Source organism: Phocoena phocoena, chromosome 4 (genome assembly GCF_963924675.1).
Source record: "Phocoena phocoena chromosome 4, mPhoPho1.1, whole genome shotgun sequence".
NCBI lineage: Eukaryota > Metazoa > Chordata > Mammalia > Artiodactyla > Phocoenidae > Phocoena > Phocoena phocoena.
Window position 1 is genome coordinate 107,661,229 of NC_089222.1, and position 27,161 is coordinate 107,688,389.

A 27,161-nucleotide genomic window follows, 5' to 3' on the forward strand; every position below is an offset into this window, starting at 1 on the left:
TAACCCAAATGATTCACTTATTCTCCATATAATCTCCACGGTACCTTGAGCTTGTACCATGTGTTTGACACCATGCCAGATTCTGCCTGTCAAAATTTAAATGAAGAAAGGAATCCCAGTCTGGTGAGAGAGACAGATATGTAACTATATTATTTAAATATTTTAAAAACTATTCGCATGTTCAAAAATACCAAAGAGAATAATAGTTTAAAGATTAACAATATCAGATAGCCTCTCTGAAACTCACCCCACCAGATATCTCTTTTGAAAAAAGTATGGGAGATAGACTATTTAGGAGAGAAATGGTTACTCGGGAGATTAGTTAATAATTGTGATACCCTAAGAGAGAGATTAGCTTGTTCTCAAGAAAATCTTCCTAATTATATTATCATGTTCTTTGAATATTCAGTAGCATATGAATATTACTTATTATTTCTGTACTACTAATGTAATGAGCTAAAAAGCAGCCTTTGTCAGTTTCAACAAGGTTCCCTTCTTTCTGACTTATGCAGCTTGTTCATTGTTCATGAGCTGTGAGGTATATCCTGCATAACTTGTGGAATTTATCTTGGGCACCTTGGGCTTAGTTTATACCCTATCAATTGTTCATAAATAAAACCCCAAAAGGAAGTAGGGTAGGGAGGAAATATCAGCACTTCCTGTATTTAATCCCAGAGCACAATATTTTATTAGAGACTCCTTAATATTTTACATCTAACAGAATTACAGTCATAAAATCTAAAAATTATATCAACATGTGAAAATAAGTTTGTAACCCTCTATAGTGTCTGTACTTGATGAATTTGAATTCATGGTGTTTGCCATAATCAGATTTGCTTTTTAATAGTAAATCCCTCTGCTATGTTATTTCTTTGGTAGACATTCCTTGCCCAGAAATCACCATGCTCTGTAGCATGTGACTTCAGCTAGATGTGATTAAACCTGAAGAGGTACCTGACCCCCAGCTGCCTAATCTCCAAGATGGAAAGCATGAAACTTTATCCCCAAACAGAAACAATGTAGTTAACTAGCCTGTTTCAGAATCTCCATCATATATCTTAATGTGATTTAAAACCCTGAAGAGTCCAAAGGAATTGAAGTAAAAACACATGCTTGAGCACACACATGTATACACATGTACACACACACACACAGGCACATGTATATTCCACAGCTAATTCTCAGAAAGCCATGATTTACCCAATCTAATGAGAGAGCATGATTCATGATGTAGAGAAAAGGTGTGCAAAACAGAGGGAGAAGCAGATAGCTGGGTGTACTTATAGACAAAAAAAAGCTAAGTCACTATGAAGCCAGTCAATCAGTGAACTGTTTATATCCAGGGAATAACCTTTATGGCTAAAAATATGTTCTGTTGTGCTCCTTTCACTTGGCAATGGTCAGGAAAACCTTACAATAACCTCTTTTCACTTGAGAGTAGGTTGAGTGAACCTCAGTGCCATTAGCCAAACGTTTAGACATGAGAAGTCAACTTTCACTTGTTACCGCTTCTAAGAAAAGATTTTATATATTGTGCACTACATCCTTAGGCTGAATCAAAAAGATAATACCATCTGACTGGAAAAAAAAAAAAAAAACAAAACCTGACTCTGAGCCTGATGCCTCAGGGTAGTCACTATATTTGTGTAGATTATAATCTCCTTCCTTCTACTGAAGATTGAAAGATTTATTTTCTATTGAAAAAGGTGTTTTGTTGTAGGCCCAAAAGATGATAAAAGATGGCATAAAATTTTTAAAAAGCCCATCCATTAGAGTAAACTCTATAAGAAAGTAAAAAAATCTATCCATTTGAGTAAATTCTATAAGCAGCAGGCAAGTGTGACTCCTTTGAAACACCTGTGAAGATGCAATTTTCTAGTCATCAAACAATTTATTTTATAAAATCTTGTAGCATTCAGCACCTGTAAGAAAAAATAAACCTGCCCCTCATCAACCTCTTGTGAAAATGATTCATTTGCATCAGTAAAACATCTGTAATGTAAAATTAGCATTCTGAATACAATGCTTCTCTCTCTCTCATAGTTTTGTTGATTATTTTTCAACAGGTTGTCTTGTTTTCTGAGCAACATATCACTTTTAAATTCCAACTATCCACTGGGACGTTCATAAGGTTCAATACCATTCACGTGTTCATAAAATTCATAAATAAATTACTATTTTTTCTTCTATTATTCTTCTCCCTTCTTATCTGTGATCTCTTTTGACTTTTACTGATCAAAGAATTAAATAATCATTTTTAGAAAGGTCTGATTCATAAATTTCATAAAATATCTTCCTGGGTCCCAGGAAGATCATTTGCTAAAGATGATGGGAACAAGACCTTCTCTCCTCATATGCCACAAAAACCATAAAGAATTGCATTTCCATGAAGAATCTAAAGCTAATGAATGGGAGAGGCATCTTTCTTAGCACATGAAAAAGCCATAAAGTACCTTTTGAAAATAACCTGAGGAGAATTTGAACAGTGATTGAGTCCCTCCATTAGCAGATGTGAGCTAAAAAGCTAGTACATTTGAATATTTGTTATTATGATCTCAAGAGTCTTTGTTGGCTGATGATTTCTGGATGACTGAGATTTGCACTTGCTTTAACCCTTAAGTTAAAAATGTTATTAATAAAGAATGTTACAAGAGACAAGGAAGGACACTACATAATGATCAAGGGACCAATCCCTTGTTATAACCGAGAAGATATAACAAGATCCCTTGTTATAACCAAGAAGATATAACAATTATAAATATATATGCACCCAATATAGGAGCACCTCCATACATAAGGCAACTGCTAACAGCTATAAGAGGAAATCAACAGTAACACAATAATAGTGGGTGACTTTAACACCTCACTTACACCAATGGACAGATCATCCAAAATGAAAATAAATAAGGAAACAGAAGCTTTAAATGACACAATATACCAGATAGATTTAATAGATATTTATAGGACATTCCATTAAAAAACAGCAGATTACACTTTCTTCTCAAGTGCACATGGAATATTCTCCAGGATAGATCACATCTTGGGTCACAAATCAAGTCTCAGTAAATTAAAAAAAAATTGAAATCACATCAAGCATCTTTTCTGGCCACAACACTATGAGATTAGAAATGAATTACAGGGAAAAAAACGTAAAAAACACAAACACATGGAGGCTAAACAATACGTTTCTAAATAACCAAGAGATCAAAGAGAAAATCAAAAACTACCTAGAGAAAAATGACAATGAAAACATGACGATCCAAAACCTATGGGACAGAGCAAAAGCAGTTCTAAGAGGGAAGTTTATAGCTATAAAAGCCACCTCAAGAAACAAGAAAAATCTCAAGTAAACAATCTAACCTTACACCCAAAGGAACTAGAGAAAGAAGAACAAACAAACCCCAAAGTTAGCAGAAGGAAAGCGATCATAAAGATCAGATCTGAAATAAATGAAAATGAAATGAAGGAAATGATAGCAAAGTCAATAAAACTAAAAGCTGGTTCTTTGAGAAGATAAACAAAATTGATAAACAATTAGCCAGACTCATCAAGAAAAAGAGGGAGAGGACTCAAATCAATAAAATTAGAAATGAAAAAAGAGAAGTTACAAAAGACACCACAGAAATACAGAGCATCCTAAGAGACTACTACAACCAACTCTATGCCAATAAAATGGACAACTTGGAAGAAATGGACAAATACTTAGAAAGGTAAAACCTTCCAAGACTGAACCAGGAAGAAACAGAAAATATGAACAGATCAATCACAAGTAATGAAATTGAAACTGTGATTAAAAATCTTCCAACAAATAAAAGTCCAGGACCAGATGGCTTCACAGGTGAATTCTGTCAAACATTTAGAGAAGAGATAACACCCATCCTTCTCAAACTCTTCCAAAAAATTGCAGAGAAAGGAATACTCCCAAACTCATTCTATGAGGCCACCATTACCCTGATACCAAAACCAGACAAAGATACTACAAAAAAAGAAAATTACAGCCCAATATCACTGATGAATATAGATGCAAAAATCCTCAACAAAATACTAGCAAACAGAATCCAACAACACGTTAAAAGTATCATACACCATGATCAAGTGGGATTTATCCTATGGAGGCAAGGATTCTTCAATATACACAAATCAATCAGAGTGAAACACCATATTAACAAATTTAGGAATAAAAACCATATGATCATCTCAATAGATTCAGAAAAAGCTTTTGACAAAATTCAACACCCATTTATGATAAAAACTCTCCAGAAAGTGGGCATAGAGGGAACCTACCTCAACTTAATAAAGGCCATATACGACAAACCCACAGTAAACATCATTCTCAATGGTGAAAAACTGAAAGCATTTCCTCTAAGATCAGGAATGAGACAAGGATGTCCACTCTTACCACTATTATTCAACATAGTTTTGGAAGTCCTAGCCATGGCAATCAGAGAAGAAAAAGAAATAAAAGGAATACAAATTGGAAAAGCAGAAGTATAACTGTCACTGTTTGCAGATGATATACTATACATAGAGAATCCTAAAAATGTCACCAGAAAAATACTAGAGCTAATCAATGAATCTGGTAAAGTTGCAGGATACAAAATTAATGCACAGAAATCTCTTATATTCCTATACATTAATGATGAAAAATCTGAAAGAGAAATTATGGAAACACTCTCCTTTACCATTGCAATAAAAAGAATAAAATACCTAGGAATAAACCTACCTAGGGAGACAAAAGACCTGTAGGCAGAAAACTATAAGACACTGATGAAAGAAATTAAAGATGACACCAACAGATGGAGAGATATACCATGTTCTTGGATTGGAAGAATCAATATTGTGAAAATGACTATACTACCCAAAGCAATCTACAGATTCAATGCAATCCCTATCAAATTACCAATGGCATTTTTTACGGAACTAGAACAAATCATCTTATAATTTATATGGAGACACAAAAGACCCCAAATAGCCAAAGCAGTCTTGAGGGAAAAAAATGGAGTTGGAGGAATCAGACTTCCTGACTTCAGACTATACTATACAATATGGTACTGGCACAAAAACAGAAACATAGATCAATGGAACAAGATACAAAGGCCAGAGATAAACCCACACACCTATGGTCAACTAATCTATGACAAAGGACGCAAAGATATACAAAGGAGAAAAGACAGTCTCTTCAATAATCTGTGCTGGGAAAACTGGACAGCTACATGTAAAAGAAAGAAATTAGAACACTCCCTAACACCATACACAAAAATAAACTCGAAATGGATTAGAGACCTAAATGTAAGACCGGATACTATAAAACTCTTAGAGGAAAACATAAGAAGAACAATGTTTGACATAACTCACAGCAAGATCTTCTTTGATCCACCTCCTAGAGTAATGGAAATAAAAATAAATGAGACCTACTCAAACTTCAAAGCTTTTGCACAGCAAAGAAAACTATAAACAAGACGAAAAGACAACCCTCAGAATGGGAGAAAATATTCCCAAACAAATCAACGGACAAAGGATTAATCTCCAAAATATATAAACAGCTCATTCAGCTCAATATTAAAGAAACAAACAACCCAATCCGAAAATGGGCAGAAGACCTAAATAGACATTTCTCCAAAGAATACATACAAATGGCCAAAAGCACATGAAAAGCTGCTCAACATTACTAATTGTTAGAGAAATCCAAATCAAAAGTATGAGGTATCACCTCACACCAGTTAGAATGGCCATCATCAAAAAATCTAGAAACAATAAAATCTGGAGAGGGTGTGGAGAAAAGGGAGCCCTCTTGCACTGTTGGTGGGAATGTAAATTGATACAGCCACTATGGAGAACAGTATGGAGGTTCCTTAAAAAACTAAAAATAGAATTACCATATGATCCAGCAATCCCACTACTGGGCATATACTCAGAGAAAACCATAATTCAAAAAGACACATTCACCCCAATGTTCATTGCAGTACTATTTACAATAGCCAGGTCATGGAAGCAACCTAAATGTCCATTGACAGATGAATGGATAAAGAAGATGTGGTACATATTTACAATGGAATATTACTCAGCCATAAAAAGGAATGAAATTGAGTCATTTGTTGAGACGTGGATGGATCTAGAGACGGTCATACAGAGTGAAGTAAGTCAGAAAGAGAAAAAAAATTATCGTATATTAACGCATGTATGTGGAACCTAGAAAAATGGTACAGATGAACTGGTTTGCAGGGCAGAAATTGAGACACAGATGTAGAGAACAAATGTATGGACACCAAGGGGGGAGAACCACGGTGGGGTGGGGATGGTGGCATGCTGAATTGGGTGATTGGGATTGACATGTATACATTGATGTGTATAAAATTGATGACTAATAAGAACCTGCAGTATAAAAAACAAACAAAAAAAAACAACTAATACTAAACTTTCTTTGGGTTATTTGTATGGAAATATGTTAATGTAAATGTTTTAGACATTACATGAAATTTCTAAAAATCTTATATGTTCTGGTATAATGTTATAAATCATAAGTCTAGTTATTTCTTTAAAATGTATATCTCAGAAATAACTAAATTTCCTTGTCAATTGCATCATTATGAAATTTCATCAAATCTTTAACCATGGTCATTTTTAAGTCTTTTGTCATTTACAGACAATTCTGGATGTACTCTGATGCTTTTGCAAAAATGTTCCTATAAAAGGGTTTCATCTTCAAGGAATTCATGGAAGACTCTGACAAGTACAGGTTTCTGGTAACCGACTACAATGCTGAATTTTCAGAACTCTAATGGAAAACTGATGAATTCATAAAAGTGCTAACAAATGATCAAGATAAAAATAATTACATGGGACTGAGTGAACTGATGAGGATTATTATAATTTTTGTGATTTTATGTTTGAATAAAAAAAAAAATCCCACAAGGACTCAGAGGCAAAAAATACACAAATCAATTTTCACTGCAAAGTAAAGGAGCTGTTACACTGGAGGATTACTGGACTGAATGTCAATATTATGACATAGTATGAGTGTGTTTCGTGTTTGGTAATTGCAATCATTGTTGCTTTTGTTGTGGTCATCCATTTACAATGCTTGGTGTCAGTTGATTTATCTCTTGTAAAAATAAAATACAGTGTGTGTGTGTGTGTGTGTGTGTGTGTGTGTGAATAAGTAAATAAATAAATAAAATTGTTGATTAAAAACATGAATTAACAACAAAGAAAAACATTATTTTGTTGATAGAGTGCTCATTCTTGACAATAAGTAAAATCCAGTCAAAGATTTATACTTACTTATCTCATTATATACATGCTGGAACTTTTCTTTCCATTCCCACAATAATGTATAACAGCACTGAATTTCTATAGCTAAATCAAATAATTTTTACCTTTAAAACTAGCAGGATTATTAATCTAAAATATTTTGTCAAAGTGAGTATGGATACATTTTACACTTATTTATGTTCATCCCCTTAAATGTATTATATCATCTTAAAACAAATAAGCAATCAGACAAAATTAAAACATACTACCATTTAGATAAAAGTATTATTTCTCTACATTTCAAAAACAAAGGCAAAATAACTTTTGCTTCCAGCCTAGCAGAATAACAAAGTTGGATTTACCTCTTATCTGTAAACAAGAGTTTTCAAGATATTGAACATAACAATAATGGACAGTTATCCCAGAGAGATGGAAAATGAATGAGATAAACCCTAAAATTTGTCCCTTCTTAATGCCTTGAGAGATTTTCTAGACTGTGGTGTGTGGAGGGAAACCCATGCAGACCCTGGTGGCCTCCCTGAGTTATGCTGATGGAGCTGGGTGTCTAAGAAGGCCACAGCAGCTAGAGTTTATAGGGCAGAGTATCAAAAATGAAAGAGCTACACAAAGAGATGACTCCAGACAACTGCAGTGTCCCTTACAGTATTTGGCAAAGTAATTATTGATCGGTGTATCTGTGTGAAGAAAGTGTTTGGGGCTAGGACAAGAACTATCAAAAAAGGATTAGAGGAAATAGTACATGATGCTTACACAGGCAGGGAATAATGCCTGTTCTAACTAACCTGACTGAAAAAAACTCATAATTGGTACCCTGGGCACTCAGAGGATTTTATCTGAGTAATGAGAATTAAGTAATTCTAAGAACAAAAGCTGCTCTGGTCCCACCTAAGAAATTTAAAAGAAGATCTGAAAGTATTAAACTCTAAATCACTTAACCAGAACAAAGCTTAAGAATACTTAGAGGAATAGGAGAACATTCAGTACCAGAAAGGTAAAACTTATAATGTCTGGAATCCAATCAAAAAATACTCTGCATTCAAAGAAGCAGGAAAATGCTATCTATAATGAGATCAATCAATCTATCAAAACTGACCTAGAAATAATACAGCTGAGAGAAAGAAAAGACAAGGGCATTGAAAATATAAAATCACTCAAAATACATGCAAAACCTAAAAATATGAAATTTTTAGAAGTAATTCTTTGTGATCTTGGATTAGGCAAAAACATCTTACATATAATACCAAAGCATGATTCAAAAAAGTAAAAAATAATAATACTAAAATTTAAAAGTTGGATTTCATGAAGGAGTACAACCACTTTGAAAAATCGTTTGGCAATGCCTTTAAAAATTAAACACGTATCTTCTATATGACCCAGCCATTCTGCTCCTAGGCATTTACACAAGAGAAATAAGAGCACAGATACATACAAAGACTTACACCCAAATGTTCATAGCAGCTTTACTGCAATGGCCCCAAACTGTAAACAACCCAAATGTCTATCCTCAGATAAATGGATAAACAAATTATAGTATAGATACATACAATAGAATATGAATCAGCAATAGACAGTAACAACCTTTATATATGCAACATGGATGAATCTCAGAATATTCATCCTGAGGGAAATAAATCAAAGAGTATGTACTATATGATTTGATTTATATAAAATTCTAGAAAATGTAATCTATAATGACATACAGTAGAATAGTGGTTTCCTGGAAGTGAGATGGAGGGTGGGCAAAGAAGGCCAGGAGGAAGGAATTATGAAGGTGTATGAACAAACTTTTGTAGATGATGAATATGTTCATTATCTTGATCATAGTGATGGTCTCATCACCATATACACTTGTGAAATAATACCAAACTGCACACATAAAATATGTGTAGATTGTTTTTTGTCCATTATAACTCAATAAAGTTGCTTTTAAAAAATAAAACATTTTTTAAAAGTTTCTCAAAGAGTTTTGGTGATCATTTGCTTTCATCAGCCATTCACACTTAGATGAAACAACTGTTTTATCTCTTTCCAGAAAGATGTTCTATGTATCTCATTGTATCTTGAGAGAGTCTTGAGGTAATACAGTCAACAGCATTTAGAAAACCCCAAGTGGTATGTACACACACACACACACACACACACACACACACAGACACACACACCTCACTTACAGGTATTACTAATGCGATTTCTTTTTCTCATTTAATACGGGGTCCAACGTGATTCATATTTAAATGGCAAGGACACTTTCAAAGTGGTAAGTTTAAACAAAAGAACTCAAAAAAATCATTGATATATGGTATACTCTGTAAGTTTAAACACTAACACTTTTAATTAATCCTTATCACACATGATACAGGAGCTTTAAGCTCAGGGCACACAAATATCTCCTTTTTATTTTCTTTTGTGTTTAGCTCAAGAGAATTCACAATCTCTGTATTACATGTTAGTATTCCACTTATTTAAATTAAGGCTTTGTGCAACTGACATTAAATGAAGTATTAGGCCAAAACTAGTTTTACAACACCAGGGAGAGTATTTAAATTAAATATATAATTACTGTTTCTCAAAGTAGATTCCACAAAGTTCAATGCAAGAAACACATAACAAATTTTAAAAATCATATGGCCAAAGAATACTGCTAAGATGTTGTCTAACAGAAATCTGCATTAATTCTCAGAAATGTTAAAGCACTAAAGTGCATTTTGATTTAGTTTTAGAGAATCTCCCTCTAAGAATAGATTCATAAAGGACATAGAATATCGAGTCATTTTCTAAACTTATTAGATTAGGACCTCCTTTCTTTCTTTCTTTGAATATCTATTAATACTTGGCTTACTGGTCTCTAATTCTATGCATTCTCAAACTATAGTGAGCCTAACTGTCAACAGAGGTACTTAATAAATATTAGGACTTCTAGGCTTGACAGCCAGAACTTCTGATTTTAAAGGTCTACATTGAGACCAGGAATCTTCATTTTCCTAACTAGTACCTCGGGTGATTCTAATCCGGGCAGTCTAAAGGCTACCTTTTAAGAAACACAACATTCAGAAATTCACTCTCAAGTTTCCAAAAGCTGAAAAATTATCTACTAAGTAGCTTATAGTACAATTATACTATATTTAGCCAACTTGAAAATGAGCTGCTGCATTATTTTTGATTAACACTAAAGTGTAGGTGAAGAGTCCTGTTCACACAGGGCAACACAGCTAAAGTCAGTTTAAGCTTGATGGTCCAACATTTGGAATAAACAATGTACACGAAGTAAATAACACTTGTAGAATACAGGCAATACTATTAGGCACTGACAAGCTTCAGTGACTCCCCACAAAGTCAGGCTTTGATGAATATGCAGGTTACTACATAGCATGATTCTTAGGGTCAGAAGGAAGTACTGAGAGGGTTTCTGTTGGGAGTGTGCTGCACAAATAAAGGGTAATAACTATTTATAAAGGCTAAAACTAAAAATGTCCTTCATAAGAGATGATAGACCTTTGTGTTGTCAGAATCCCTTTCTTAATCATAAGTCACCTAACTCCAAAAGCCTGCTAAGTTTAACTTTTAGATTCTACCAATATATAGTTACTTCAACCTCAAGAATAAACATATTATCATTTATTTCTGAACTAATTTCTCCTAATGCCTTTCTTATTTCCACATGTTCACTAACCAAGTTGTGTTGGCACCCAAATTGGGTTGACTTCGACCCTTGTTTTTGCTCCATCTCCCAGACTCATTCACCAAGTTCACCTGGAATTTGTCTTCTCTTTTAAATCCATCCATTAAAAAAAATGCCATTTCATCCATTACTTCAGGGCCTTACTAATTCATGTTTGAAATGTCCCTTAAATATTCTTCCAGCCTTCAGCTTTCTTCCCCAGTTCAAGTGCTGGGTCTTAGAATTGGAATATTCAAGCTCATTCTTTGTCAGATGTGTGACTATGAGAAATCATTCTGCCTTTCTGGATCTCAGTTTCCTGCTACTGGTGCATAATAAATGATTAAAAGCTTAGTGTCCTAAAGCAATATGCATTTATTATCTCACAATTTCTATGGATTAAGAGTCCAGATAGGGCTTATCCTGGTCCTCTTCTCAGTGTCAGCAGGCTGAAATCATGGTGTTGGCTGAGGCTGTGATTCCCATGTAGGTTTTAGAGTCCTCTACAAACTCACTGATTGTTGGCAAATTTACTTCCTTGATGCTGTGTGTCCGAGGTCCCCATTTTCTCACTAGCTGCCACACAGAAACATCTTTCAGCTCCTAGAGGTCACCCACAGTTCTTTGTCACATGGCCCCTATAGACAGTACACACATGGCTATTTGCTTTCTTCCAGGCCAGGAGGAGGATGTCTGACTCTTTATTCATTTATAAAAACTTCACCTCATTATGTCAGGTTTCCCTTAGTAATCTCCCTTTGATGAACTCAAAAGGGATCCATAATTATATCTGTAAAATCCCTTTTGCCATGTAAGGTAACATGATCAACATGATCAAGGCAGTGATATTACATATATTCTCAAGTCCTTCCTACACTCCAGGGGAAAAGATTATACAAAAATGTGGGTCATTGAGGGTTCTCATAGAATTCTGCCTAACACATTCATGTAAAAGCTAGTTGGCTGGAAAAGAAAATCTTAAGATTTTATGATGATAACTACTCAAACAAGTTACTAAACTTACATATGGAATGGAAAGTTTATACAATTTCTCAGGACACTGATAGATTTAGGAAGGGAATACACATTTTTTTCCCACACTAAATGGCAATATTTCCAACTTCCTAGCTACACAGAAGATTAAAAGCTACAGTGAAACCCCCTGCAGTTTTGAATACAGAGCTGCCCAGAGGCACCAAAGGGATTTCTGAGTCAGACTCATCAGGAGGAAAAAGGAGAGTCAGATGAAAATTATGATTATTCATTCCACCGTTTAAAGCATATAGAAGAAAGTGTTTCACCACTGCCTACAGAATAAATTCTAAACTCCTTAATCTGGAGTAAAAGATCTTCCATGACTTAACTGGCCCCTACCTTCCCATTTATCTCTCATGTCTGTATCAAACAGAAAGTTTCAGTTCCTTCAAACAATCACATGCTTTTACCCTGCATAAACACATGGTTTCTTTCTTTAGAATGCTCTACCACCTACTTTTACCCACAACCCATACAGTGAATTCCATTCATCATTTAAGATCCACTTATTCATTTAACATATACTTACTGAGTACTCTCATTTACCTCTGCCACAAAGTAGGACACATCTCTGCTTCTTGTTTTGTACAAAAACTGTAGCCAGTTCATATGTCTGTTACTATACTTGTTAGATCTTATGTTTATATGTCCATCCCCCAAAAGTGAATACCTTAAAGAAATAATTCTGTTTTGGTTATATTTCTAGGACTAATTCAGGGATTGTTACAACTCACCAATCATGGTTTGCTCAAGGTAGTAATAATAATGATAACGATAATAATAATATCTAAAATATATTCAGTGATTCCTTATACTGTGAAAACACTTTATACATATTGGCTTGTATGACATCCTTGCAATAGCACTTTGAGGCAAGCTTTATGATCCTCATTTATTAGATGAGAAAACTAAACTTCAGAGACAGAGGCAAGACTTCAATATGTTACTGATACTTCTCAACATTCTGTTCTCTATATACCAGTGTGGTCTCCAAACAGAAGCATCATTATCACTCACAAATTCAACACACTGCTAAATATATATGTTCTCGGTTTCCAACCCAGATGTACTCAATCAGAAAATCTGGGGTCAGGCCCCTATAATCTGAGTTTTAACAGGCCCTGGAGGTGATGATGGTGCCTGCTAAAGTTTGAGAACCATGCTGTATAATCTAACATGGAAATATCCTGGCCAAGAAAATGTGATCAGCTAGGACTATGAAACAACTTTCTCCCAGAAACTTGGTGATTAAATTCATATGTTAGATAATAATGGAGAAAAAATGTACAGAACAATGACTCCTCCTGAAATCAGAAGTCACTTTGAAAGCCCCTACCTCTATCATACAGAGTCTGAAACTTAACACAGTGTCAATATGCTGAACTGGCCAGTGCTTAGTTAAAACATATGGAAAATTATACTTTCCCTTGACTGGAATAACTACTTTGGGATTTACATAATGTTATACATTCCTCTTTATAGTAAAGTATTCCTCATAGCTGGTTTTATCACCCCAAAGGCATTTTAAACATCTCCAGGTCAAGGTTCTTGTTTTCTTCATTTGGATATTCACTCATGCACCATAGAATGCTGTATAATTGGGACACATTTTAACAATATCTTATCAAATTGAATTTAACTGGATTTGATTAGCCTATCTTTTCCAATTCTTTATACTAGGGAGTGTCTTTTTAAAAAATCTCAAGTGATATTATAGTAAAAATTGTTTCATGATAATAGGAAGTCAAATTTTGATTTCTGAAAAGACAAGAGTGTAAGATAAGGATAGAACACTCCTTTCAGTGAGGTGTATCTGCTGAGGGATTTTAGAGCGAACTTTCACTTCACATGTATAGAGCACAGCAATAATAATGAACGTGCATTCTGTATAGAGTACTAAATACAGCATATTTGCCTATACACCTATAAAAACATTTTAGAGAACTCAGGAAGTTCACCATATAATTGTAAAGACAAACTATGTAAACATGCAAAATAAGAGTTATGAACAAATAAAGAGCTATATAGATGAATTCAAGTGTAGGAATAATAAATGGTCTATTAATGGCCACTCATTGAAGAACACAGAAAAAACAAAGCTTCACTACTTTTGAGTAGAACACAGAACCAAATGCTGATTCTGTATATGGTTTTCTCTTGATTTTCATTCTAGTCTTGATTCAGATGATTTTAAAGTATAGTGTTTATAAGATCAAAATTTCATCTTTTTACATATAAACAAAAGTCCCCTCTCTACCTAGTTTATGAATAAATCTGGCATTCAGAGCAGAAGCCAAATTTGTCAAAAATTAAGATATTTTATAAAAATATTTTTAATGAAAACATTATGCGTTTTTCATAAGGCTACAATGTTAAAAACAATCAACCAATATTAATGACTAGTATGTTAGTCTCTGACCTCCCTGAGGATATATTTATCCGAAACACAAATAAAATGGTAAGAACTTAAGAGAAACTAACTCACTAACTAATTATGTCAAAATTCAGAAAGAGATGCATGTAGGTAATAAAACAATTTAACCGAAGGAGAGTATTTAAGAAGAACATTATAACATAAACCAAGCCTTTCACATAGAAAACCATCTGATTTGTAAGAATTCACTGCCAGGAGCTTTCTTATAGGCCAAGGAAATAGGATTTTAAACTTATCCTCCAGGTTAGGACTTTCAATCAGAAATGCTTATGCAGAAAAAGTGGCTGGATTAGAACCTTGTCATAGTAAGATAACTCTGGATACAGTGTAGAGGGTCCATTTAGAAAAGCTCCAACCAAGACTAGACATTTAACACACTAACCTAAACAAATATATCCTAAAGGCAGAATTAGAATGGATGGTACTGAGCCCTGGCAGAATATAAGAGCAAGTTTAACTTAGCAAAGTGATGTATCTAACTTGTGAAATGGGTGCTTGTACTTCTCCAAAGTTAGTCCAATAAAATGTATTTATTAGAAGTTCTAAAGTAAAGGTAGTAATTATGGATAAATTACAGATAGTTCCTTGTTTGGGGAAAAAATATAAAGAGAGAAAGTAATTAAAATAGAAAAGAGGTAGAATAATTGTATGGACTGTAACCCATAATTTCTTAGTAATATAGGTAATTCTACCTGTTGGGCCTCCATGCCTAAGTAAGATACTTGAATTACAAGTTAAAATAACCAGAATGGTTTGCATCAATCTATCTCCTAGAAGGTTACCTTGAGAATAATACATATTACTATATAAATAGGAAAAAATTTTAACAAGCATAATAGATGATTCTTATATTTGGGTTTTCATGTACATGTGATGTCAGGTCCAAGATTTCTGTATGTGGGGTACAAAAACCACTACCAGACATACTAGTCATCTCCTCTATAAACTTCTTAATCCACCCTAAAAGAGTGTGTGTGTGCATGTGTGTGTTTAAGTGTATGAAGTAAGAGCAGAATTATGCTGAATATTTACATTTCTGTGCATTTTTACTGAGACAAGCACATTATTTTACCCTGTGTGAGAGCTACTGAAAAACAGATTTATTGATGTTTAGCTAGTTTTATTCCCAAAACTTTGTATTTTCAGAACCAACAAGTTGAAGAAATAATTCATGAAGTTTCTGTCTATAATCTAAATACTACAGATGAGCTCTGAAATAATCACATCTAACATGAACACTTAGCACTTGCTATTGTCAAGTACGAATCTACGTGTTTTTTATATATTAACTTATTTATTTCTCCAAGTTTCCCACTAGATATATATCATTTTTTTTAAAGATTTGTTATTTATTTAATCTATTTTTGGTGGCGTAGGGTCTTAGTTGCCGCACGCAGGCTCCTCCTTGAGGCATGCTAAACATTCGTTGCAATGCTCGGGCTCTTTGTTGCGGTACGCGGCCTTCTCTCTAGTTGTGGTGTGCGGGTTTTCTCTTCTCTAGTTGTGGTGCACAAGCTCCAGGGCGTGTGGGCTCTGTAGTTTGGGGCCTGCAGGCTCTCTAGTTAAGGCGCTTGAGCTCAGTAGGTGTGGTGCACGGGCTTAGTTGCCCCGCAGAATGTGGGATCTTAGTTCCCTGACCAGGGATCAAACTCACGTCCCCTGCATTATAAGGTGGATCCTTTACCACTAGATCACCAGGAAAGTCTCTAGATATATATCATTTTAAAACTGTTTTATGTAAGAGAAAAATGGGGCACACAGAGATGATATTAATATACCTTGTAAAATTACCTAATTTAAGGTAAATCTGGTTCAAATTACACTTAATCAGAAAGTGACTGTGGTTTGAAAAGGAAACTGTAGGGCTTCCCTCGTGGCTCAGTGGTTGAGAGTCTGCCTGCCGATGCAGGGGACACGGGCCCCGGTCCGGGAAGATCCCACATGCCGCAGAGTAGCTGGGCCCATGAGCCATGGCCGCTGAGCCTGCGTGCCTGGAGCCTGTGCTCCACAACGGGAGAGGCCACAACAGTCAGAGGCCCGCGTACCACAAAAAAAAAAAAAAAAAAAAGGAAAGGAAAATGTAAAATGCCCTGGATCTAACACTTCACACTAGTTTCAGCACATTAATTTTGATTTGGAGACCTTTCCCCATTCCTTACCTTTAATCTCTTTGTCATTTTTGAACCATCTTATATCAGCTGCAGGTTTACTACCAGATGTTTTACAAGTCAGCTGCATCAAGTCTCCCTCCATAACTGGGGATGAAAATCCGCTAATTTGAGGCTTCTCAGGAACACCTGAAATTTAAGCAAATGAATGAAATAAACATTAATCTCCAGGGTTGATTTGTTCTTACGACTACTACTTGCAGAAGCAAAGCTAAACTGGGTGTATAACTGACAATAACTTCAATCAAGAATAATAAACCGGGGCTTCCCTGGTGGTGCAGTGGTTGAGAGTCTGCCTGCCGATGCAGGGGACATGGGTTCGTGCCCCGGTCTGGGAAGATCCCACATGCCGCAGAGTGGCTGGGCCCGTAAGCCATGGCCACTGAGCCTGTGCGTCTGGAGCCTGTGCTCCGCAACGGGAGAGGCCACAACAGTGAGAGGCCCGTGTACCGCAAAAAAAAAAAAAAAAAAAGAATAATAAACCAAAACATGATAATAATAAACTGCTATATAATAAAATAAATGACAAAATATATAAAAAATATATAGCGAGATATATATACACATACATACAAACACATATGTGTCTGTGTAAATATGCATATGTGTGTGTATATTATCCAGAAAGCATTTAAAGTCGTTTTTTTTTATTAAATTTTACCTGCGGAAATACTCTTTATAATCTTAAAAACAACCATATCTTAAGATTTACCAGTGTGGAGCTTTAAAACGGTAGATTGTTTGCACTGGGCAAAAAAAAATCCACAAAGCATATTTCTTCATTCTTTAGCAAACTGTGATTTAACCAAAATAGCACATTTCATTCCTGATTTCAGAATTCTTAAAGCTTAAAAAACATTGTTATCCTCTGTGTACTTTTTTCTAGAAAATGCATTTTGGAATAAAAGATTCATTAAAAATTGCAAGGATACTTATTTTTCTGATTCTTCTAAAGTAGAGAATGTCTCTTAATGACATTTGTATTAGAAATGTAATTGCAGTTTTGTGGAGCATGGTATGTATTATTATTATTATTTTTTTTTTTTTTTTGCAGTACGCGGACCTCTCACTGTTGTGGCCTCTCCCATTGAGGAACACAGGCTCCAGACGTGCAGGCTCAGCAGCCATGGCTCATGGGCCTAGCTGCTCCGCGGCATGTGGGATCTTCCCGGACCGGGGCACTAACCCATGTCCCCTGCATCAGCAGGTGGACTCTCAAACACTGCGCCACCAGGGAAGCCCATGTATTATTTTTAATGCTAGCATTACTAACTACTTATTACCTTTTCTAGTCTAGATCATCCAATGAATAAGCAGATAACTAATATTCAGAGATAGACATTGATGATTTAAATAATACAACATTACATATTTTGGAGGCAATAATATTCTGCTGTCATGACAGAGGTTTATTAAAATTTCTTCTAAAAATATTCAATAATAAAGGCAGACTGAAAGTTTCTTTATTGTACTATTTAATTCAGTTTGAAAAGAATAAAATGTAAGAATGTTGGAAGATGCCAATAAAAGAAATACAAACTAAAACAACAAGAACAACAAAGATAAATGACAGATCAACATACTCCACTAGTTGGCTAGCTTTCTTTTCGTTCACCTTCATATAGCTTTTTAAAAAAAAAAACAAACATGTCACATCACCATTTAATAAACTGAAATTAGCCACTTTCCTATATCTTGGGGTCTCAAGTTGGCTCTCTACAGAACAATACATTAATCTTAGGCAGCTGCTATCTTGAGATACTCCATTTAGTGGGTGTATTTTGTCCTTAATGGCAAACTTGTAAAGATTTTTATACAATAGTCCCAGTGGGACTTGCAAAGAAACATATTTCATATCCTATGCACAAAACCAATTCACTAGCAGGATTAACTTTAATATTCTCACCCAAAAGAACGGCATGCATTAGTTCGTTTAAATGCAGTGTTATGCCTTTATCTATCAAAAAAGGAAGGCAAGCTAAGGGCAAAAAAAAAAAAAATCAATCTTTAAATTCCTCTAACTTGTTCAGTACACAGGTGTGTTTCAATGAATTCCAGCAATTTCAGCTGATTGGGCCACTGACGTCTGTGGAATCACAGAGAGCTGTGAGCTGCAAGCTTATTTCCTCAGAAACTCTATGAATGTATTGCTTTTTGGTGTCACTATAACCTTTAGAAAAATGGCCCAATACTTAGAGAATAAAAAAACAAAGAAGCTACAAGCTGCATGTGCAAGCGACATTATGTAGTTCATTTAGTAATCTAGAAAACTACAAAGCTAAAAGGCAAGAAGACAAATAGAAATGTTAGGGTCATTTAAATACACTGAAATACACAAATGGGCATATTTGGAAGCCAATAGATAATTAGGGAAGATCCCATTAGGTGACTGATGATAAGGTGGTGGAGCATCTGATAGACACATTGAAGTCATTATGTTCATTATTCTATCACTTTATAAAAGGATTACCACGTATACAATATAGAGATGATTTGACACAAAGGAATTTAGTTGAAAATCAAGAAACCTGGTGTCTATTGCTGGCTAAGAAACAAAATGGCTATTTGCTCTTGGGAAGTCATACAAATCTTTATACCTCATTTAGAAAATGGGGGAAATGACTAAGTGATTTTTTAATGCTTTTTGATGATCCTCAAAGTGTAGATTTGTTATTGAATCATGTTGCTGTAGCTATACACATCTCTCTGGCTTGTGATCACACGGTGTTAGTCCCTTGCACTTACCCAGAACAGTGAGATAGGCCTTGGAAGTTTTGACAGGCATTGTAAATAAAGAACAGGTGTACTGTCCTTCATCAGAGAGAGAGACATCACTGACGCTGATACTCAGTTCATGCCAGGAAGCCCGAACCAGCTCGATCCTATTGTCCCTTAAAGCTGGAAAAAGAAAATACTGAAAATATGAATAACAACATTAGGAAAAGTTGCTACTGTTAGACTACATATTTTTAGCACAACACAATAAACATTTTCTTTGGCCATCTGTCTAAATCTGGTTTCCTGAAATGTTTTAAAGGAAGGTTTAAACATATTGAAATATTTTATCAGATTTAAGTAGAATTAAATGTTCCTTAATGTTCTGAGAAATAACTTTTTAATTAAATGATTGCATCTAGTAAGTACAATACCTTGGATGAGGTAGATATTGATGGTGACAAAAATGGCTTTCCTTCACAAAGTCTTTCATGAGTTGTCAGTACCAAGAAGAGCTGTAAACAAAAAATTTCACTTCTATGCCCAGATAAATTTGGGAAAACTATGACTGCTCAATTCCTTCTAGGAAACTAACAATGAACCTTAGCATATTGAAAGTTCTCTGCAGTAGAGACACCTGTTAAGCTTTTTTTTAAATCAGAGCTAACTTTCAGCTGAAAAACACCTGTACTATACCTGATGTTAAATTTGCTCTGACTGGTTGGTGCCTCTGTTGTACTGTCTGTTAAATACTTTTAATATATTCTTTGGTTCAAACCACCTTTTCTATCACAGAACACTTGTTTTCACAGATCTCTTAAGCATCTTGCTTATTTATGCTTCTTTTAAATCATTTTTGGAAAAGCATTAAAAAACTTAAATATCACTATGTGCTCCACTAAGGACAGCTATAAAACCAGGAATTAAGCAAGAGGTGACTAAAGGAGTACTCTGAAAGGTAGAAAGAGGAAAGGGGACTGGTTAGTGATACCAGAACCTAAGGAATAACACAGTGTCTCTCTAACCAATTGTAAAAGGCATTTGAGGCCCAGCTTCTCCCAACCATAACCTAGCAACAGAAGGTGGCCTAGGTAGACTCATTTTTATCACAGAGCAAATGGGATTCCCACCAAGAACTTTGGGAGAGACTGGGCCACCCCCAAGGGGAATCAATCGGGAGCATCACTGTCATGGAACGCAATCTCTTTTTCCATTAGGCTGGAGACTCCCCTTCCCTACTGAGAGACAATGGTCAATTGGGCAGCACAGGCAGTGGGCCAATCCTTCTATAACAATTACCCAGCCCTTGAAGTGATCTTTGATGAGCTATAGAACCATTTATCCCCCCTAGAGCCATCAGGAGGCCTTGCTTCCTTAGGTGGCACCAGTAGGGATCAGTACAACTCCCAGTGGAAACAGACAACTCAAAGTGACCAAATAGCACCACAAAGGCTCTGAAAATTAAATTGTTGGTGGAACCATAGCCCACAAATGTAAGCCAGGACCTGTGTGCTGAACTTAAATTGAATAGAAGATGTAAATAGTATCCAGAGTCTCCTAACACAATAACCAAAATGTCCAGGATGTGATAAAAAAAAGAATTACTGGTCACACCAAATACCAGGCAAAACATAACTTGAATGAGAAAAAATAATCCACAGATGCTAATACTGAGTTGAAACGGATGTTAGAATTATCTGACAGAGAATTTAAAGAAGCCATCATAAAATTACTTTAACAAGCAATTACTAATTATCTTGAAACAAATACAAAATAGAAAATCTCAGCACTCTAAAGAAGTTATTTAAAAAAAGAACCAAAGGAAAGTACAGAAGTCAAAAATATAACAACCAAAATAAAAACTCACTGGATTGGATAAATAGTACAATGAGACAACAGAGGATAGAATCAGTGAACTTAAGGACAGACCAATACAAGTCACTGGATCTGAACAAGAGAGAGAAAACAGATTGGAAAACCAACCAAAAACACAAAAAATCAGAATCTGTGGGACAATAACAAAATATCCAACATTGGTACCATATAAGTCCCAAAAGAAGAGAAAGAGAGTGAGGCAGAAAGAATTTAAGAAATAATGGTCAAAACTTCACAAATTAGGCAAAAGTAATAAACGTATAAAATCAGGAAGAGGAGCAAAGTCAAACAGGATAAACCCCAAAAGGTCCAAATCAAGATACAGTGAAATTAGGGCTTCCCTGGTGGTGCAGTGGTTGAGAGTCCGCCTGCTGATGCAAGGCACATGGGTTCGTGCCCCGGTCCCGGAAGATCCCACATGCGGCGGAGCGACTGGGCCCGTGAGAGAAAGACATATTACCTATAAGAAAACACCATTTCAAATGACAATATATGACCTCATTTGAAATTATGGAGGTCAGAGGCAGTGGCACATTTTTCAAGTTCTGAAAGAAGAGAACTGTTGATCGTGAATTCTTATCCAGTGAAACCAACGTTCAGGAATCAAGGGGAAATAAATATATTTTTAGAAGGAGGAAAACTAAAAACATGTTTCTCTAGCAGATCCGGCTTAAAGAAAAGTTAAAGTTCTTCAAACAGAAAAGAAGAAATTTTGAATTTGAAGCATCAAGAAGGAAGAACAAGTGAGAGAACAAAAAATATGGGTAAATACAATATAGACTACTCTGCTGCATTTTCCTGACTATATGATGGTTAAAACAAACATTATACCATCAACTGATGCAGTGTTCAACATGTTAAGAAGGAATAGTTAAAACAAATAAAAAGTGTCAGGGCAAAAGGACCTAATGGAAGTAAGGTTTCCACACTTTACCAGAAGTGGTAAAAGTAGTAGACTGTGATAAATTGTATATGTATAGCATTTCAATACCTGGAGCAACTACTAAGAAAATATACAAAGTGATACATTCAGAAACTCTATAGATAAATTAAGATGAAATCCTTTTATATAGTGTCTTGAAATAACTAAAATTATAGAGATGGAGAAAAGATTAGTTCCTACCAACGGCGAAGGTTAGTAAGGGGTGGAGGGGGAGTGGGAGTGATATGAGCGTGGTTATAAAACTACAGCATGAAGGATCCTTGTGGTGATAGAACCACTTTGCATCTTGACTGTGATGATGGATACATTAACCTACATATGTAATGAAACAGGATAAAACTAAACACATACACACACACACACACACAAACGAGTACATGTAAAACCGGTGAAACTCAAATAAGATTGGTGGACTATGTCAATGTCTATTTTCTAGCTGTGATATCTTTCCAAGATGTTATTTGGGTAAAGGGTACATGGATTTCTCTGTATTATTTCTCACAACTGGGTATGAATCTATAATAATAACTCAGCTTAAAATATTTTCTGCACATTAGATGGAATGGGGAAATGGTTTTGATATCAAAGCTTGAAACTCATTATATACATTTGCCACAGAGTAAGAAGGGGATCCCAAGTGTCATATATTCTTAAATTGCCTATACCTTTCCTCTATGCTTTGTGAGAGGAGCAGGAAATTAAAAAATATATTTGGTAAAATTCTAAATTTTCATGATTTTAAATATACTTAAAAAATCATCCTCCCACTTACTCAATAACACATACCTGAATGATTATCGTCCATCTATTACCATTCTTTGTTACCTCTAATTTCATAAGGAGACATACACTTGTGAACATTTTCAAAACTGATTTTTATCAACTATAAAAATTAAGGAAGACTGATTACAATTGTGTTTGCGACTCCACTAGGCTACAGCAGACTTTTTATAAAAATGTCTATTTTGTACGCTATCTCCTACACTCCCTATTATATATGCCTTGTTCAGTTGCTAGAGGAAAAGAGGGGGACACAGATTTGTCATTTCCCCAATAGGACCTCATGCTATACCAACCACTTTTCAAAGGTATGATTTATTTAAAAAAATATTTATAACATATTTCTTGTTTTTTTATAAAAAAGAAGTCTCCAAAAGGGAAAACCTCACATTCCTGCAATGATACTGTGTGGGTAAAACATGTTACTCACCCCCTGTGTTCAATTTCATTTCTTCTAACACAGGTCGCACTGACAGAGAGACAGAGCTTACAATTTTTAGTGAATCTTGGCAAAAGGAATTTAACTCTCTTTTGGTCAGACTATTTTATGGAGACTATATATTATATATATATATATATATATATATATATATAAACTATATAACTACATAATATCACTGAAGTCAAACTGAATTACTCAAGTGCATACGAATAGAAAGTGTTCATATTTAAACCATTCATGTGGAGTAAGGCTAAAAGCACTGACTTTGGTATCAGAAGATCTGCTTTAGGCACTTATATTAGGTCAGGTTTCCTGTGGATAATAATTCCTGATTCATTTCCATCTTTGCATTATGAGAACTATGGTATCATGTTATGTGTAAAGTGATTTAAACAAATGTGCAATGATATATTAAAATATTTTAGGTTTCGAATCCAGATGAGAACCTAAATATTTAAAGTCGGAAATGTCTCGATTCAGCTTACCAAATCCTATAATTTTTTGAGTTGTTTTATAATTACTACCAGGTTTGACTAAAAATTAGGCTCTGAAAAGTAGAATACATGTATTTTAATGTAACCTCTGTCATTGGTTAGCCATATCAATAGGTAAGTCACCTATTGTGTACCCCAGTCTGCTGAGTGTTAGGCGGAGAGAATAACAATTGAGTGAAAGTATAAGGTATATGATTTAGAGAAATGAAATACATGAATAGATATTCAAAACCTGAAAACATATTCCCAAAAGGGAAGAAAGTGACACAGTTAGCAAAGGGATTATTTATTGTATAAATTTCCTTGATAATTCATTTGCCAAAAAACAAAGAGCTGCCTAAGGAAATTTTTATTGGACTGAACATTTTATTTTATTTTAGTAGCTATAAACATTTTTTATTATAGAGGAGTTAAGTGATTTCAAGATTGGAAGGTGTCCATTGTATTTGGACAGTGTCGGTGAGTTTGGCTATATCATGAGAAGGTTGCTAAGAAGGAACCAGATTGCACTCTTGGATGAGAAGAGTAGGAGACAGTCCAGGGTCAGAAGGAAGGGAGGCTATTTTTCTGGAAGGAAGAGACTGAATCATATTTATAGGCTCAAGAGAAAGGGGATCAATAAAGGCATGAAAAATAGAAATGGCATCTCTGGTACAGATATCTTCAGGGCCTGTTCTCCTAGCAGCACCTCCCTACTTCCCCCTCACCAGAGAAATCCCTTTGGACTGAACATTTTAAACAAATCTTACATCCACAGCATTTATCTTTTCAAGTTTGTAAATACTTATGATGTCATCTGCAGTTCTCTTTATCACAGCATTTTAAGTATGAAAGAAACAAAGGAAACCTTTTAAAGTCCAAAGAGGGGTGAAATGCAACTCAATGGATTCCCTGTGAGCAGGATCCTTGTCTTGCACATCTCAGCACCCTGCATCCTAACTATCTGCACAGCAAGTTTTCAGTGAATGACTATTGAATTGAAACTGAGAGCCAAACTCTGTCTGCATATGATAAGAGCAGAGTGAAAAAGAACTGAATTAGGAAGTCCTCTTTGATACAACCCCCATGGGAGAAAAGCCCCCAAAACAAGAAAAAAAAGTGTCTTGTTTAGATACTGTTGAGCATAAAAGACCTGGAAACATCATGCTGCAAAAAGCTTTTTTAAAAAGTGATCATTCATTGAACAATTATTTGAAATACTGAATGAATGATCTCTGAAGCTACTGTTCTGTTACCTTATGGTTTCCAAATGAACACAAAAGGTAGTAGAGACTCAGAAATAATCCATACTTTCTACAGAGTAAGTTGCATATATTTATAGTGAACCTAAAAAGAAGAATCGTAATATTGTCGGTTGCAGTGAATTCAATCTTTTAAAAAAGTGCTGTCGTTTGAGCACACAAGAATGTTCATGATTATCTAAATATCTTTTTTTTTTTTTTTTTTTTTTTTTTGCGGTACGCAGGCCTCTCACTGTCGTGGCCTCTCCCGTTGAGGAACACAGGCTCCGGACGCGCAGGCTCAGCGGCCACGGCTCACGGGCCCAGCCGCTCCGCGTCATGCGGGATCCTCCCAGACCGGGGCACGAACCCGCGTTCCCTGCATCGGCAGGCGGACTCTTAACCACTGAGCCACCAGGGAAGCCCATATCTAAATATCTTTAAAAAAAATTAAACCTCAAACATTTCATTGAAAGAAATAGATTTTAAACATTATCCTAGGCATAACTGAAGAGAACAAATGAGTATGTGGAATAAAAGAATGAAAGGTAATTGTTCACACACCATAGAGATTAAAATGAGCTAATGAGTTAAAAGTAGGTTACTCTGAGGCCACACCTCATCAGCTATTAGGTGCCTGCCACCCACTGGTGAGGTGATTTAACAGTTCAAAACACTGAACTCTAGAGAATTTAATCTTAGCTGCAAATAAGAAGCACTGACCAAGGAGTGAGAATTTATTAAATAGTGCTTAACACTGGATAAAAATTATTTTCCCAATATATCATTGGTTCTAAATAGTTCGTCAATCATACAAATGCATATTTGGGATTCATGCTGGGTAAAATAAAAATTCCTAAGACGATTACTTGGAGAATTTTACACACATTTTATACTGATTTCTAACAAAAGTTACTGGCATAGTTAATAAGTTGTAATATTAATTAGTTTTAAACCAAATTAACTTAATAACATTAGTGCTATTGAATTTATCTGACATTATTCATTTAAGAGCCTAATAGCAATTTGTATACACAAAATTGTATACAAATTGTATATACTTGAATTAATAGTTTTCTTTTCTTAAGTGTTGTGATCTTTATAAAGGTGATCACATACTTCTTGCCAGAAACATTTTCAAATATGTCTAAGTTTCCAGTGAGTAATAATTTATGTCACACTTTAGGGTGCTTAAATAAAGATAAAAAACATATTTCATTATGTAATCATTTTAAGAGACTATTAAAATGCAGCAAATAACAACATCATTGTTTTTTCCTTTTTTCTAGTTCACCCATTTGACCTAAAACTTTCCCAAATCAGGATTATATCTCTTTATATTTATATTTATAAATATTTATATTGTCTACAAGGCTTTACACATATCATGATACATGTAGATGCCCATTAAATTTTATTGTATTAAATTTAATGTGGGTCATCAGTTTTTTATATATAATGATAGTCTATAACTGTACATATTAACATCATTTTAGAAAATTCCATATATTAAGTGAATATTATATGCTGAATGATTTTTATTATTATAATTCACTATATTTTACAGACAAGTACTAAAGGAAAAACCTATATCAAGATGATAGAAGTCATTTCAAGTGTCATCCTGGCTACTTAAATTCTCAATGTCAGCATGTTTCCAAGAGCATACCATTCTACACTCACAGGCTTTAGCTGAAGCAATCACTGCACATATTTAGAAGTTTTTATAAACATATTACTTTCCAACCAGTAAGTTCCATCTTGTAAGTTTAACATCACTGGTGTGATGGAATTAAAAGAACAATAGGTATGTCAGTCTTCATTCTCCTTGTTCTCAGACGCAAGTCCCATCCAGGTGTTCCCACTTGATTCTTACAGGGAGTTTAGATATGTCAGTACAATAAGCCAAGTTCTGCCTAGAGAAAGATATATCGAAGAATGCTGTATATGGACTTTGATTCAATAACAAGTTTCAGTGTTGTTTGCTGACTAATAATATAATCCTTCTCATGATTCTGACTTTGTTGTTTTAAGGTTGCCCAGACCAGCACTTCTTTGTTTCCCAACTTCTGCAAACAGGCTTGTTTTCTCTCCGAATGCTATCCACGTAGACCTGTGCTAACTG

At 34.9% G+C, this 27,161-nt stretch overlaps 1 protein-coding gene across 2 annotated transcripts in view; it reads right to left on the reverse strand.

Annotated features, from left to right (window-relative positions):
- The window catches only part of CADM2 (cell adhesion molecule 2), a 244,690-nt gene that overhangs the window by 144,285 nt on the left and 73,244 nt on the right, over window positions 1-27,161 (reverse strand). The window contains exons 3-4 of one of the 2 annotated variants that reach the window (XM_065876194.1): window positions 19,313-19,465; window positions 16,559-16,696 (exon numbers count right to left, since the gene is read on the reverse strand). In XM_065876194.1, coding sequence (XP_065732266.1) covers window positions 16,559-16,696; window positions 19,313-19,465 — 291 coding nt within the window. Of the gene's footprint in view, window positions 1-16,558; window positions 16,697-19,312; window positions 19,466-27,161 lie in introns of those variants that run through there. The other variant, XM_065876195.1, reaches the window with a different exon arrangement.